At 44.9% G+C, this 15,207-nt stretch overlaps 1 protein-coding gene across 6 annotated transcripts in view; it reads left to right on the forward strand.

The window, feature by feature from the left end:
• The window catches only part of SLC4A11 (solute carrier family 4 member 11), a 96,120-nt gene that overhangs the window by 71,604 nt on the left and 9,309 nt on the right, over positions 1-15,207 (forward strand). For all 6 annotated transcript variants that reach the window (XM_083861614.1, XM_083861613.1, XM_083861616.1 and 3 more), the window contains 6 exons: positions 44-176; positions 475-548; positions 5,641-5,866; positions 6,580-6,686; positions 7,792-7,960; positions 11,550-11,723. In XM_083861614.1, the coding sequence (XP_083717740.1) occupies positions 44-176; positions 475-548; positions 5,641-5,866; positions 6,580-6,686; positions 7,792-7,960; positions 11,550-11,723 (883 nt within the window). The remainder of the gene's footprint in view (positions 1-43; positions 177-474; positions 549-5,640; positions 5,867-6,579; positions 6,687-7,791; positions 7,961-11,549; positions 11,724-15,207) is intronic.

Here is a 15,207-nt window from a genome sequence, read left to right on the forward strand (position 1 = left end):
TGACAGGAGTTGATGGTGACACATGAATGCTTCACTTTTGCAGTCATCCGAGGAATCTGTGACGACTACAACTTGGATTTCAGTGCTTTCTATGCCTGGATTGGACTCTGGAACAGCTTTTTCCTTGTGATCTACTCCCTCTTTAATTTCAGCCTCCTGATGAAGCTCTTTAAAAGGTAGCTATTTTCAAGAAGTCACATTTTGATCTGATTATTCTTCAAATGGAAAAATTACACGTTCTACAAGCTCCTTAATTACGAACTTGCTGCAAAATGTATTTTGTGAGATGAGCAAAGTATCATTTTGGTTTATTGTTCCAGCTTGAAAGAAGTTCTCTGATTTACTGGGTTTTGTTTCTAAGTTGGAGCTTAACTCAAACTGGTATATTTTCATGTAAATTGATGAATATGCTGATTTTTTTTCTTTGAACAGAGTTGAATGCAGCTCTATTAATTCCTGGGCTTTTTTCCACAGGTCAACAGAAGAAATAATTGCACTTTTTATATCCATCACATTTGTGCTTGATGCCATCAAAGGCATTTATAAAGGTAAGTCTTGCAGCAGTGTTTTTCAGAGCAGATCTCTGCTTTGCTGCCTTGTCAAAGCCAAGCACAAGGCTGCAAAAAATATGTGATGTTTGCTTGTTCTGTGTTCATTCAAAGCCTTCAGGGAATAAAAGAAAATCAGTGTGTGTGAGATGGAAGCAGCCCTTTGTCATCAGTTTACCTGGGTGTGCAGAATTTTTAGCAGCTCTAATTTCAGTTGGTTGAGACAAGAATCGGTTTCTAAACTTTCACCAGATGGAGAAAACTTGTTGTTATTGATGTGAGAGCCTTCTCCTGATTCCAATTTGCTTTTGAATGGTCCTGGCAAAAAAAAGAGTCCAATTTAAAGGCTGTGTGTGGAGTCCTTATTCTTTGACGCATTATTCAGACTCTGTGGAGGGGAGTAGAAAGATGAGTTGAGATTTTCTGGTTTTCCCTGAGCTCTGAGACCCTTCTTCAATGGCAGTACAAGGACTGCAGTTCCTAAAGCTCCTCTGCCCTTTCCAGCCACTTGGTTTTCCCATCCCTGGGTTCAATTCTAAGTCTCCATGGAGGGCCTTGGGGTTTAATAGATTCCTCTGACACTTCTCTCCCTCCCCACAGGGATTGGCAGGAGGTGTTTGAGCAGGTGAATCACAGTAGCAGAAATACCTTGTGAGTGGCAGCATTTCTGTTCATCCCGGTGAGGAGTTGGACAATGCCCCATTCCTTGATTTTTATAACCTGTTGTCCAACATCCCAAAGTTTGGGCTATCCTTTAAAATCCTTCAGGATACACCCAAGCACACTCCTTGTTTTTAAGACACTCAGGCTTGCAAGGGAGTGCTTTCCAAGAGATTTGACACTGCAGAGCAATTTGAAGTGAGATACTTTCTCGCTTCACTGGGAATCCTTAATTTGCCTTGTGTGCTTTGATTGTGCAATCAGAGGGTTGTTTTTTTTCCTCTGCACAACACCTGCATTTTTTAAATATCTTGTTTAGAGCTTGGTGAGGGTGAAGTTTTTCTGGGATAGTTGTTGAGTCTGTGAGCTTTGCTGAGTGTGTGCTGTCAGTGCCCTGTTCTGGAGCCATGGGACAGTCTCCAGGTGGTCCTCAACAGAACATTCAGCTACTCTGTAAAAATTAACAAATATCCACAAAGTTTCTGTAGCCCAGAGCTGGTCTCCCATAGCAGAGGTGTGGGGTACAGGTTAGAAGTGCAGAAGCATCCACTGGTTTTGTCTGCCAGACTTCCAGGAATATGCAAAATATCCTCAGAATATTGCAGTGGGAACAGAAGAAAGTCCTGTAAGCCAAGGAGCAGTGACCTTACTGATATAAAACAGATTTAGACTGGATATTAGGGAGAAATTCTGCCCTGTGAGGGTGATGAGGCAGTGGCACAGAGTGCGCAGAGCAGCTGTGGCTGCCCCTGGATCCCTGGCAGTGTCCAAGGTCAGGTTGGATGTTGAAATAACTTAACCAAGACTCCATTTTCTTCATGCAGGAAAAGCTAATTCTTTATTCACATAACTCATTTTACACAGTTTCCAGAGACCTTGCGTGCAACAACTCTTGGTTGGTAGTTTTCTTACTACTTTATTTATTGGTCAGAAGGTGATTTGTGTGTACGTGTTAAGGTTCAGGTTGTTTACATTTTTCCTTTGTGGGTTCTCATGGAACAGATCTAATGTTTATGTTGGTGCACTTATTTTTCTCACTGAGAACAGATTGTTGTGCTAACGAGCTTTTCATGCCCAAGATTGTTTTGTATGAGAACTTGCAAGTTATCTGCACTTAACTAAAGTAGGAGGGCCTAATCTATGTTTTATGAGATTTTTCTTTTATAGCTTCTTTTACTTGTCTGCAACAGTTGGACAGGGCTTGGAGCAAGCTGGGATAGTGCAAGGTGTCCCTGCCATGGAACAAGATCATCTTAAAGGTCTCTTCCTACCCAACACATTCTGTGTTTTTATGTGTGATCAGAGAACCAGCTGAATTCTCTTTGTACTCGTGAAGGGATGAATTGGTAGGAATGATGGTAATAAAGTCACACCAACACTCCTTTCCCAGCTCATATTGGCTTCATCTGCACCTGGGAGTGTTCAGGGCATCCACAGGTGGGACCAAAGCTGTTTCCAGGCACAGGAGGGCACCGGTGCTGGCAGGCACAGACCTCATCCTTAACTCTCTTAGAGCCCATATTTAAAAACATGGCACCAGTGCAACCTGTGGCTGCAGGCTCATCTTTGGTTTTCCCTTCCTGTTTTCGAGGAGGTGATGGTTTGCTGCTGCCACCTCCTCCTTCCACTCAAAATTTTTGTTGAGCAGCTCAGTAGGAAGTGAAAGCTGGTGTTTTCCCCATGCTGTTTAAAAATGTCCTGGTAGTGCCTTGTCCAACTGAATGCCAGGGCAAAATGCCACCTCTTCCCAGATGTTTTCCCAGTCTGTTCATAGCCATGAATTTTTGCAAGGTACACAAGTAGGAAAGGAGGGGGAGGGCCCTGCCCTGCAGAGGAACCAAAGCCCTGAGCATTCACGCGGTCCCGGTGACACTTTGTTTTCTCTGCCTGGCCCGGCCACCGAGGCCGTGTTTGTTTGATCTTGACATCTGCACTGGGCAGGAAATGGTGGTGAGCAGGCAGAGGAAAACAAAGCCAGCTCGTGTTGCTGGAGGCTGGAGAAGGGCTCGGCTTCAGCCAGGGCACTCCTGGCTCTGCTGCTCTCTCTGGATGTTGGCCGTGAGGTTGGCTGAGCTCTGGTGTGAAAACAAACTAGAAATGTTCAGGAATCAAATCCTTCCCAGCAAGGTGGTATAGGATGAAGGCATCCACTCTCTATCTTGGTGTGTTCTTGTTGCTTTAATTAAAATACAAGAGGGAAGCAAGGTTGTTTTTTCCTCTATCCAGGAGGGACTGAGGCAATCCTGCCTGGGTTGGTGCATATAAATTGAATTGCAGCCTGAGAGATGGAGCGTGGAGCGATGTAGTCAAGCTGAGCACAGGGCACCAAAGATCAGCCCCAAATATATTATTGCAATATATCCCAGCTCTAAATATAGTATTGCAATATAGCCATCTGTGGGAGCTTGAGAAAATCTACAAGACCCAAAACAAACTCACAAACTCACTTGTTTGTTACTCATTCCAGTCCAAATCTTAATCCAGAGGAATGCAAATACATTCTCTGTAGTTCCTGGGTTGTTTGTGCTGCTGGTTTCTTTGACACTCAGATGTGTCTCTAGGACTCAGTAACTCTTAGGCTGAGCAGGGATTTCTCCCTGACCAGCTGTGAATTCCCAGGAAATGCTGCCAGAATCATTTTTGTCAGGACAAAAGCGTCCTTTGGCTTTGAGAGCCGGAAAGTGCAAATCTTCTAACGACCCATTCTGTGCCAGGCTGTGGGTCATGGCAGTGCCCTGGGCCCCAGTTTTACCTGTTTGCAGAGCAGGTGTGTGTGTGTCCTGCTGGGGCTGAGGCAGCTGGAGCACGGAAGGAAGAAATAAAGGAGAGCAGAGCCTCTTCTGTAACACGCGATGGGGAACGCGCAGTGCTGAGCGAGGTCAGGGTGGGATTGCTCCTCACTGAGGGAACCTTTCTGGAGCTTTAAGGTGATCTCCTCACTCCTGATTGCTCTTGGTGCAGTTTGAGAGGTTAAATTTTGAGCTGTAAACCTTCTGTGATGTTTAAATTTATGTACAGATGTACTGGATGTGACAATCTTGTCTCTTCTGGCCTGCGTGCCACACTGACCTCATCCACTTGTGGAATGCCCAGACTCCTTTTAAAGCACCTTTAAATCCTTCTGAAGATGGTACAAGAAAGATCATTACTGCATTTCAAATGGCTTCTTGGCTGAACTCGGGGCATTTTACACTGGGGTGAGCTCCAAACCAGCAGTAACACAACCTGGGCTTCAGCCAGACTCAAGGTGGTTGCAAATATTGGTTGTGCTGCACAAGAGCATTCAAAGTTTCTTTTCAAATATTCACAATTAATTTGTCTTCCCTGCTTTCCCTGTGGCCGCTGCAGATGGAAAGCTGAAATATTTGGGGCTTTCAGAACCTGGATTATTATTTGAGGCTGAGGGAATTGTTAGCAGGTGCATTTTAGCCTAAGCTTCAGGTGGTTGTGTTTTTGCCTAGAGAAGATGGTCTTGCCCTGAAGTTCTCTATGCAGAGTTTGAAGGGTTGTTTTGACTAAAATGAAGAAAGGATCTGCAAAGCTCTGGTGTGGTGATTTCCATGCTCCTGTATTTCCCATGGGTACAGGGAAGTGTGGATACTGCATGTTGCCATTTGAGCAGATATTGTGGGAACTCTGAGGCTGCAAAGGCCAATTCCCATCTTCTTGTTTCACTTGCTCCTTCAGGCTGTTCTTCCCCAAAGAGGTTAAATGATCCCAAAACCATATTTATACACTTGGAGCCAGCCAGTGACGTAGAAGTGGGAACACAGTAAATGCTCAAGAGCAAGAGGGTCTTTACAGCTCTTCATTCCTTATATAAATGCCTTTGAGCTGATCTAAAACATTTATGGACAGTTCCAGGGGCTTTACTGGGTGTTCAGGCTTACTTCAGGTGCCCTGTAACTCTAATTTGCATTGTAAATTTAAATGTTCTGCCAGGTTTTGCATGTCATCCACACTTATCTCTAAAATCTGGACTAGCCTTAGAAGAAAAGTAATTACTGTACACTGTGTAATCCACTTAAGGATCTGTGCAGTCTGGCTGCTCTCAGTGTTTCCAGAGAATCCTAATGGAATTTGTTCACCAGGCTGCTGAAAGCAGGTGTCTAGATAGAAATATTTATATGTATATCTAAGAGCAGTGCTTCCAGTGTTGGGAACAAACCCACATAATTAGCACTGCAAGTCTTTACAGTGTTTCTTTTTAGATTAATTTAACTATTACCTGTTAAAATAAGTGAAAAAATCAATTTGCGAAGCGCTGGCTTGCTAAGAGCAACAGCTCTGATTTCTTTCTGCAGGCTTGGGAGGCAGAGCTGGTGAAGCATAGCGTTAATACTTCACGATCAAGCAAGAAAACCCACTTGATTTTACTTGCTTTGATTGTCACACTCCTCTCCTAACGCTTGCCTGTTGGTTGTTTGTGCAGTTTTTAAGAAATATTACCACCACGACCACACAGGAGGTGGAAAATCACAGGCTGATGGTATCCCAGGCCTTGGCATCAACACCACCTTCTTGATGAACTCCTCAGTGAGTGAAAACCAGACTTGCACTCATGACGGGCACTACGGGCGTGAGACCGCCGTGCTCAGCCTCATGTTGATGTTGGGAACCCTCTGGCTCGGCCACACGCTCTACCAGTTCAAGAAAAGGTGAGTTGTTTAGAGCTCAGGCTGCTGATTGTTCTCTCTGAGGGGGTCGTTAACAGCTTAGATCTTAATTCTGCAACCCAGGAAAGTCAGGTGGAAGCCAGAGGCGGAGATGAACTTGGCAGGGCCACCTGAAAAATATTCGCAGCAGAGCAAAATGTTCGCTCAGTGGATGATGCCTGTCTTCAGTTTGGCCTCACAAATGACTTTCAAAAAAATGTTTGGGTTCCCAATTCCTGTTGGGGTCCCTATATCTGCCTCCAAAGAGGAATTGAACCATTTTGCTGGGCGAAAATTCCTGATGGTGCAGGAAGGTCTACTGGGAATGCACCTTCAGGGTGCTCTTGGGAGTCAAACACTGGCTGTAATTTGGGGTTTGCTCCTGTTGCTCTTAAAACTCTTCATTTGAAATGCAGGAAGCAATTAAATTAAAGTGGAAATGAGATACAAATTGGTGCTTGAAGGCCTTTTTTTTTTACTAGCTTGCATCTTATTTTCTTGTTTCTTTGTGCTTTGCTTCTGCATTCATCAGCCTTCAAAGGCTGTAGGATCCAGAAGATTTAGGGCTGAGTGAAAGACTAATTTGTCACTCAAAGTATCTCTTCAGAATTGCAAGATGGGACTGAATTTTCACTTCTAAAGCATTAAATGTTGTCTGGATTGAGTGATTGTCCTGACAGTGGGGTGTTGATGGGAATTTTTTTTCTCTCTTGCAGCCCATATTTGCACGCGAGGGTACGCGAAATTCTGTCCGACTGTGCCTTACCCATTTCAGTCCTGACCTTCTCTGTTGTGGGTTCCTATATCTTCAAGGAAATTGAAAGTAAGTTCTGGTTTTGGTCTCTAAAATAGTGGGGTTTGTGAAAGAGAGAAGTGAAATCCTTGAAAAGTTTTGCTAAAAAATAAAGTTCTTCTATATAATTTCACAAGTCCTCTGTGTACCTCCCACCAAGAGTTCCGATTTCCTCACCATTAGATTTATGTCATTCAAAACCCTGATTAAATGAGGCTGGGGCAAGAAAAATTATCCAGATGTGTCTTTTCAATGAGTTTGAGGTGTGTGTGACAGCAAGGGAGATGAACAATTTCTGGCAAAGAACAAAGGGCAGAATAATCAGCAGGCAGGAAGGGTTGTTGCCAGTCATATCAACATGGAGTTGGTCATCCCAGTTTGTCCTCTTTGTCTCCAGTTTGTTTTCCTAATTTAGGTGAAATGGTGCAGAGCATCTGGGCAGCTCTAAGTTACACAAGGAAATCTAAAAATGAGACACCATTCATTGGCCAGATAGATCAACTTTTCCATATCAGGAAGTGATAATGGGGACAGGAATTGCATTGTCCTGCAGTGACGTGAGTGGGTGATGTGAGGAAATGTATGGAAACAAAAAAGAAATGGCTTTTTTTTTTACTGTGATGGCCATTCCATCCAGTTGGATTGCAAAATGATGCGTGGCCATGTGTGATTTATCCCTAGCCATGGATTGCTTCCAATGGCAGCAGAGTTTTGATTTAGATTTTATACTAAAATGCCTTGCACAGCTTGTTGGGGATGCGGAAGTTTTCAAATGCCTCTATGGGTTGATGAGCTGAGCATTATGGTGCTGGTTAGAAATAAGGCTTCCTCATCTGAAAACACCTTGCATCTGTGAAAAGCAAATTTCCCTCTTTTGTTTTGCTCCAATATCCGTAATGCCTCGCTAGGACTAGCAGTGGTCTGTCCCATCAGGATGGCAGCCAAATCCTAAGTGGATGGAGGAAAAAAATAAACCAAACCAGCCAGATGGACCCATCTTCCATGGCCTCCAGGCTCCCACATGCCAGAGCATCACGCCTGCTTTCCTGCTTGATTCCCAACACTGTGATACGGGTAAAACATTGATGGCTGGACAAGAAGGTGCCTCCTAACATCCACCTTCTCCTCTTTGCAGTGTCCAAATTCAACTACAACGCCTCTGACAGCTTGTTTGTGCTGGCCCCTGTGCAGTCCCTGTCCATAGGGTCGGTGATGAGCGCCATGGGACTGGGATTTCTCCTCTCCATGCTCTTCTTCATCGAGCAGAACATCGTCGCGTCCCTCACCAACGCCCCAGAGAACAGGTAACGCCTTTGGTGCTGCTTTTCCCTCTTGTGGAAGAGTCTGTCACCACCACTGCTTTGCCCAAAGCTTCTCTGAGCATCAGAAAATGTATTCAGGATGTATTTTTAAGAATTCCTGTTGTCACAGGTGGAGGTAGCTCTGCTGCTGAACTCCTCACCATCCCCAAAGCTCGGTGTTGTGGCAGAGACCCAAAACCACAAATCCTCAACCAGATCATCACCTCAACCTATTGCTTCTTTACTCTCTGCTCAACGCCATTGTTGAGTCCCCTAAAACTCTCAAGGCGTTTTTCATGAAGAGTTTTGAGAGCCAAGAGGTGGCGTAGTGAAGTGGATATTTTGTCAGTGGTTTTAGGTCTTTGGATGCACCTCAAAATATTTAGGGAGTGTCTGACACATGTGGACACTTGCACTGCTCTTGCAGTACAGAGAATTTGTTGAAAATGAGAAGTCAGTGACCTACATAAATGTTGTAGCACAACTTGCTGCAGCTGAGCATCAGGAGTGTTTTGGAGCTGGTAAATTCCAACTGAAAAAGAGGTGGAAGTGCAATAAAACAATATGTCCAATGTCTGATAGGTCTCACTTATGTGCAAACTTGAGATGTTGCACTATTTAAATATTCCCTCTGATGTTTTTGTGCCAACTGCAATCAGATGGGATGTCAAGAATGAATGTGTATGACTTTTTTCCAAGGAAACTACCACGTCTCTGAGGATTTTTTGCTAATGTGATGCGTGGGAGGGTTCTCTCCTTGCATAATATCCATTAGCATTCTCCATGTTGTAGCTGGAGTGACACAGTATTAGGAGAGAGGAGACAAGCTCAAATTCAGCTACACTAATTTAAGTTTCCTTTGACCAGCTCTTATCTCTATTATATCCCTTTAAGTGTTGCATAAATCTGTATGTAAGTGGGTCATCTATTGGCTAATATGAATTTCATCTAAACTTTTGGTATTTTCCACTAGAATGTCTTTAAGGAATGTAAAATGTTCTTTGGAGTTTTTCACAGTGCCTGGGTGCAAGGCCGAGCTGATGCTGGACAGTTGTTGGGGCAGGGATTTTTAAAGATGTAAGAACAGGGCAGGGATTTTTAGAGATGTAAAAACTAGGACTTGACACCATCACAGACAACTCCCTCTATCCCATTTTACTCCAAGCCCCATTCAACCTGGCCTTGGACACTTCCAGGGATCCAGGGGCAGCCACAGCTTTTCTGAGCACCCTGTGCCAGAGCGTCCCCACCCTCACAGGGAAGAATTATTTTCTAATATCTCATCTAAACCTACTCTGTGTCCGTTTGAGTCCATTCCCCCTTGTCCTGTCACTCCAGGTCCTTGTAAAGTCTCTCCCCATCGTTTTTGTAGCTCCCTTTAGGTCCTGGAAGGCTGAAGTTAGGTCACCCTGAAGGCTTTTCATCTCCAGGCTGAACAATCCCAATTCTCTCAGCCTTTCCTCACAGCAGAGGTGCTCCATCCCTCTGGTAATCTTGGTGGCCTCCTCTGGGTTCATTCCAACAGGTTGATGTCCTTAAAGCCTTCTGAAAAGAATGGGGAGGACAACAAACAATGACCCTGAGGGTGCTGAAGGTGCCTTTGCTCAGAGAAAGCAGCACGTGAGCAGGGGCTGCATTTCCAAAGCTTGAGCCAATGCAGGAAACACGTTTGCAATCCCACCCTTCCTGCCAGCACCTTCCAGAGGCATTGCAGGGTAGACACCTACCTGACCCACTCACCCCGCAGCCTCCTCAGTCACTGGAAGGGGACACTCCCAGTGGGACCAGGCTTTTGTCCCAAAACTGAGCCCCACCCAAGATTTCTGCTGCCCAAACAATGGCTTTGATCTTCGTGTGCTGGGTCAGCTCTACCAGCTCCATGTGCCTCGTGTCCAGGAGTATCTTGGATGGCTCCAAGTCTGTGCTGAGATGTTCAGTGGAGCTTGTTTGGGTGGTATTGGCTCATCTAAATGATGCTCCCTTTTCCAGCTGGTGGTGCCCAGAGAGAATTCAGCTGATTCCTCGCATTGTGTGAGGATGTCAAGTGCTCCAGTGGCAAAGATACAGCCTTGGACCTTTGAGTGAGGGTTTAAAGTCTGAGAGCTGAATCCTTCCCCAGCCTTTTTTCTAAACTTTACTCATAATATCTCAGCAGTTGGTACGAGATGGGAATATTCAGGAAAGGGGCAGACCTTGCAAAAAAATGGCAAGGTTAAAGTAGATACGAGTTCAGTCTTGGTGCTGCTTTCTGCATTGGCAAAGTGGGTGTGCTCAGATTCCTCAGTGAAGGTTGTCAGATTCCCTATCCCCTAAAAAATAAATGCTCTGCAGCATTTGATGAATTTAGGAGCAAATCTCCTTGATCGGCTATCAACATTTTGGAATGTGTTACCCAGAGAAGCTCTGGCTGTCCCATCCCTGGAAGTGTCCATGGACAGGGGTTTGGAGCAACCTGGGATAGTGAAAAGTGTCCCAGACTTAGAACTGGATGATCTTTAAGATTCCTTCCAGCCCAAACCATTCTGTGATCCATTCCATGATTCTGTGACTACCAAGGAGGAGCTGAAGTTTAATGAATTCGTGTCCCATTTTCTTATCATGCAGTAGCAATTACATAATTAGGGGATTACTGCAGCACACCGAGCACGTGTTCTGCTCGTGGAGAAGGAGGGAGATCAGAGTTACAAACAATAAACTTCAGTGGCAGTTCCTTGACAGCAAATGCTCAGGATTTTATCCACTCCCTGTGTGGACTCTGCAAGCAAACACACACATGGATTTTGTGTAGACTCTGCAATAAATGTAGGAGAAAAACGCTGATGAGATTTTCATGGGTTGTTACTTTAGTGGGCTCCGAGCTTTTCTGCTCAGAGTTGTTCTTCCCAGATGACAACAGCTTTGGGAGCAAACCATCACATTTCACTACCTTTAGTAGTAGTGCTCTGCTGTGCATATGGTAAATCCAGAGGTGTGAAATCTGTGTGTGTGTGAGAGAGCACTTGAATGTTGAAGAAGGGCAGCCTGTAGGGTTTGCACCAGGTGTAACTGCTGTCCCCAACTGTAGTAAAGCATCCCCCACCCCCAGGTAGGCATCTCTGTATAAGAAAAGAGTTTCAGTTTACCTTTAGACATTTTAGGACCTTTACCTAGAACTTTCCATACCCTTCTGCCAGTGATTGTCTCAGTGCCGAGAGAGAAGAGCCTGTTAGACCTTGTAACCATTCTTCAAAGCCAAATTGTCCCTCCTAAAACATTAATTATTTAGGAAGGAGCACAAAGGAAATAAAGGAGCTTTTTGGAGTGTTTCTTGCAGGGTGTCAGAGGTTTCTTTGGACACCTGTGTGTGGCTTGTTATTTTTCATTTATTAAACCTTTTCCTTTACAAAACACCTCTGAAGAGCAACTCTGGCCAGGTGTTAACCTGTATCACCCAACCTCTCCTTCTTACAAAACACCTCTGAAGAGCAGCCTGGCTAAAATTATTTTAGACCAACCTGCAAGGGCTGGACCTTCAGAGACCAATACATTTGCACATGGCTTACAACACTGTGGCCAGGTGTGTTAACCTGTATCCCCCAACCCCTCCTTCCAGGCTGGTGAAGGGCACGGCCTATCACTGGGACCTGCTGCTGGTGGCGCTGATCAACACGGGGCTGTCGGTGTTCGGGCTGCCCTGGATCCACGCGGCTTTCCCGCATTCCCCCATGCACGTCCGGGCCCTGGCCTACGTGGAGGAGAGGGTGGAGAGTGGACACATCTATGAGACGTAAGTAGATATCTTCAGATTCCTTTGTGGCTTCCCAGTCCTTTGGGAATGGTGGGTGGGGTGTTGGCTGTTGTATTCTGGTTGTGTAGGTGATGGGAAGATGGACCCAGTGAGCTTTGATTTGGCTTCATCCCCTTCACTCAAGCACTCAAATTCCTGCTCTGGGCTGGTGGCACGTCCCACAGGGATCCCACCCACTCCACTGTAAATTCTCCTCTAGAAAAGTCAGCCAAGGCCATTTTTAGTTTCAGCCTTGTGGGAAGCTGAGGAGATGATTTGGCTGGATGTCTCCAGATGCTTTCCCCAGAAAGAATCCAAAGCTGATTCACTGCCTGAAACCTGTCTGGTGGTTATTACGAAGGGGAGGAAAAATGCACCATTATTTCAGAGCTCCCATAAGATCTCCCACCACATTTTGGGAAAGAGATGCTTAAATTCTCTGGGTTTTAAACAAAAACAAGTGTGAAGCCGTGGCTGGGTCATGGGTTTCTATTTATGACCAACTCTTCTGCTGCTCTGAGTTGAGCAACACATTCTTATCACAGACCTGTTAAAAACAAATTAAAAACCTTTTTCTCATGGAACAATCTCTGCTCTGGAGCAGATCTGGCCCGTTTGATCTCAGTCTGTTACAGTTGAGTGCTTTTACCACAAGAGTGGTAATTTCCACTCACATACCATTAGTTTTAATTATCCTGCCTTAGTTTCCATTTTCTCAGTTGCCACTTATCAAAAGTGAGGCTAAGTGATCATTGACTTTGGGGGATGGAGTGGGTCTCTTAATTTCAGTCTTGCCTTCATGTTTGTTTTGGTGCCAAATGGCCCAGCCCAGCCAGGCACAGCTGATTTTTTGGGTCAGGGATGGACAAATTTCACCTTCCAGAGCTGAAAATTGCTGAGTTCTGCTGCTACCTGTGACTCTTCTACAGATCTTTTCCTGGGAGATCGATCCCTTGGGTTTGTATTCCCATTAGGATGTGTTGCTATTGGTTGTTTCCCCAACTATCTCTCTTGAATAAATGCTGAACCCTATTTAAATAAAAAATCAACTTTGAAATATGAATTCTGTAGGGTTTTAATCCATGCCCTTGCTCCTCGTGTCCATGATGTGCTCTGGGATACCTCCACTCTCTGTTTCTTTGAGAGGTGCAGAACTTACACTTTGAAACTCATGTACCAAACCTCTCTCCTGTGTCTCCTCTTGTCACTTTTAATATCCAAGTTCCTCTTTTTCCTGTTTTTCCACTGTCATGATTCTGTATTCTGGCTTTGCCTTGACAAAGGCAATTCCCCTGCCTGAACTAAGGACTAATTCCTGCACTTGTCCTCTCCTCCTTCACCCAGCTGCCCCCCAAAAAAACCACCTGAGAAGCTTTTTTGGCCTCTGTCTGAGCTAAACACAGCTCCAGTGATTATCCTGGAAGGGCTGAGGGCTGCCCTCATCCCCCTGAGTGTGTTCCCTCATGGCACAGCCCTGCTCTGCTGGAGGAAAATTGTTGCTGGGAGCTGGATATTGGGAGTGAAAATGGGAATGAGGATTTCCTAGTGCTTTGAACTCCCTTTGAGACCAAAGCTTTTTGTTCTCTGTAAAGCACTGGGGCTAGAGCAGGAGGCTCCAAGCAATGTAGTCATCTTTTTTCTTTTTTTCTTTTTTTTTTTTTTTTTCCCTCTTAGCCAGCTCTGCTGAAAAAGAAATGAAGCTCAATTAGAAAATCAGCTCTGTCTCCCTTGGCAGGCTCCTTCCCCTGCACTCAAATCAAAGCTCCCACAGGATGATGATATAAACAAGGATAAAGATCTGTCACAGTGAAAGCAAAATTTTCTTCTCCCCTGTAGAGAAATGATTTAAGTTTCCTGTGGCAATCTGCAAACAGGCTCTTGTTGCTTACTTGGAGAAGTTCAGCAATGGCTAATCCCATGCTAGCCATATTTAGAGGATTTTGGGGAAATGAGCCTGGATTATGCTCTTTAATCTCCATTAATTACTTTATTTCCATCACAGCACAGACTTTCTGGAGCTGTTTCCTCAAGGGCCAAACCAGAATCTGAACACATGGAAATCAAGGATTCCTCTGTTGACTTAATGTGACTGGGATGTTCTTCCTCTGGAAACGAGGTGCTAGAATTAGCAGAAGGACTAATCTAAAGCTGAGAACATCAGTTTTAAAAAGATCATGTTTGGCCAATTATGAGCAATTTTAGCTACATTCTGATAAAATATTCCAAACTATTAAGTGGCATTAGCAGGAGCTGGCAGCAATTGCAGTACATCTTGTCTGTGATCAAGCACAGTGCTGTGTGTTTGCTCTATCCCTAAGAGATGGCTGCAGAAAATTCCATGAACTTCAGAAATCTCTTCCCAAAGGGCTGCCACTCTGAGCTTGCACTTGCAGCTTTGCATCTGTTTGAAATGTTGTGGCTCGTTTTGTTCCTGAGCTCTTCCAATTTGCATGACTTCTCTTGCAGCCTTGGGTGTGCTTGCAGGGCAGGAGCCTCCCCAGCAGGAGGGGAGATCTCTGTCTGAAACAGCAGAAATTCTTCCTCTGGGGCTGACCCTGTGCTTGCTGTACCTGGATGAGGTTAAATCAGTGCATCCCTAAACTGCTGCTTCTCTGAGCCACCACGGAGGCTCATCGTGGTTCTGGCAGCTCTGGAGCAGCCAGACTCTGGAATTGCTCTGGCACAACATTCCCAGTTGCTCTTTAAGCTGCTTGGCTGTGTTCATCTCCAGGATTTCTGTGGTGATCCAGACCTGGAGGCAGTGGGAACGATTCCAAACTCTGTCCATTTAGGTGATGTCCCAGTTCCACCAGAGCTGGCACGAGTGGAGCTCTCCCTCAGCTTCTCTAGGCACTGGCAAGGACCCCTTGAGTGTAGGAGCCTTGCAAGAGGATCCAACAAATTCCTTTTGGAAGGAGAAAAGCTGTGGTTTAAACCTGTTGGAAGGTTACTTAGAGGTTAACATCTCTGTGCATCCTGGCCTGGTAATCCTGGATGATCCTGCCCCACTACTCACGGGAGAATTCTCAGGACTTTGTGTGCTCTTTGTGGTACCTGTAGTTCCTTAGTTCTCATGATGGTGTTAATTCTGCCTTGTTGTCCAAATCCTCAGAGCAGCTTTGGGCTGTCACCCTTTTCCTCCCTCTCCAAAAACAGGTGTGCAAGGCTTCTTCATCCCCTCAGCTTCATTTTGTTCCTTGAAGGTATAAACAGATTTGAAGTTCAGCCTGACCTTGCTTCTAAGCAAAACTCTCCAACTTAATATTGCAATAGTTCAATCTTCTTTAGGGCAGAAGGGATTATGAAGTCCCAGCAGTGCATGTGCAAAGGAGGGAAGTGTGTTTTGATAGATCTTTGGTGTTAATCCTCAGAGAAATTTGTGTACAGGGTTAATTCACAATTTGAGGGGTCTCATGCAAGGTCACTAAATGATACCAAAACACCCTATTGACAAAATTTTTCCCGCATAATAGGGAGATTTATT

This window comes from Zosterops lateralis (assembly GCF_965231275.1).
Source record: "Zosterops lateralis genome assembly, chromosome: 5".
Lineage (NCBI taxonomy): Eukaryota > Metazoa > Chordata > Aves > Passeriformes > Zosteropidae > Zosterops > Zosterops lateralis.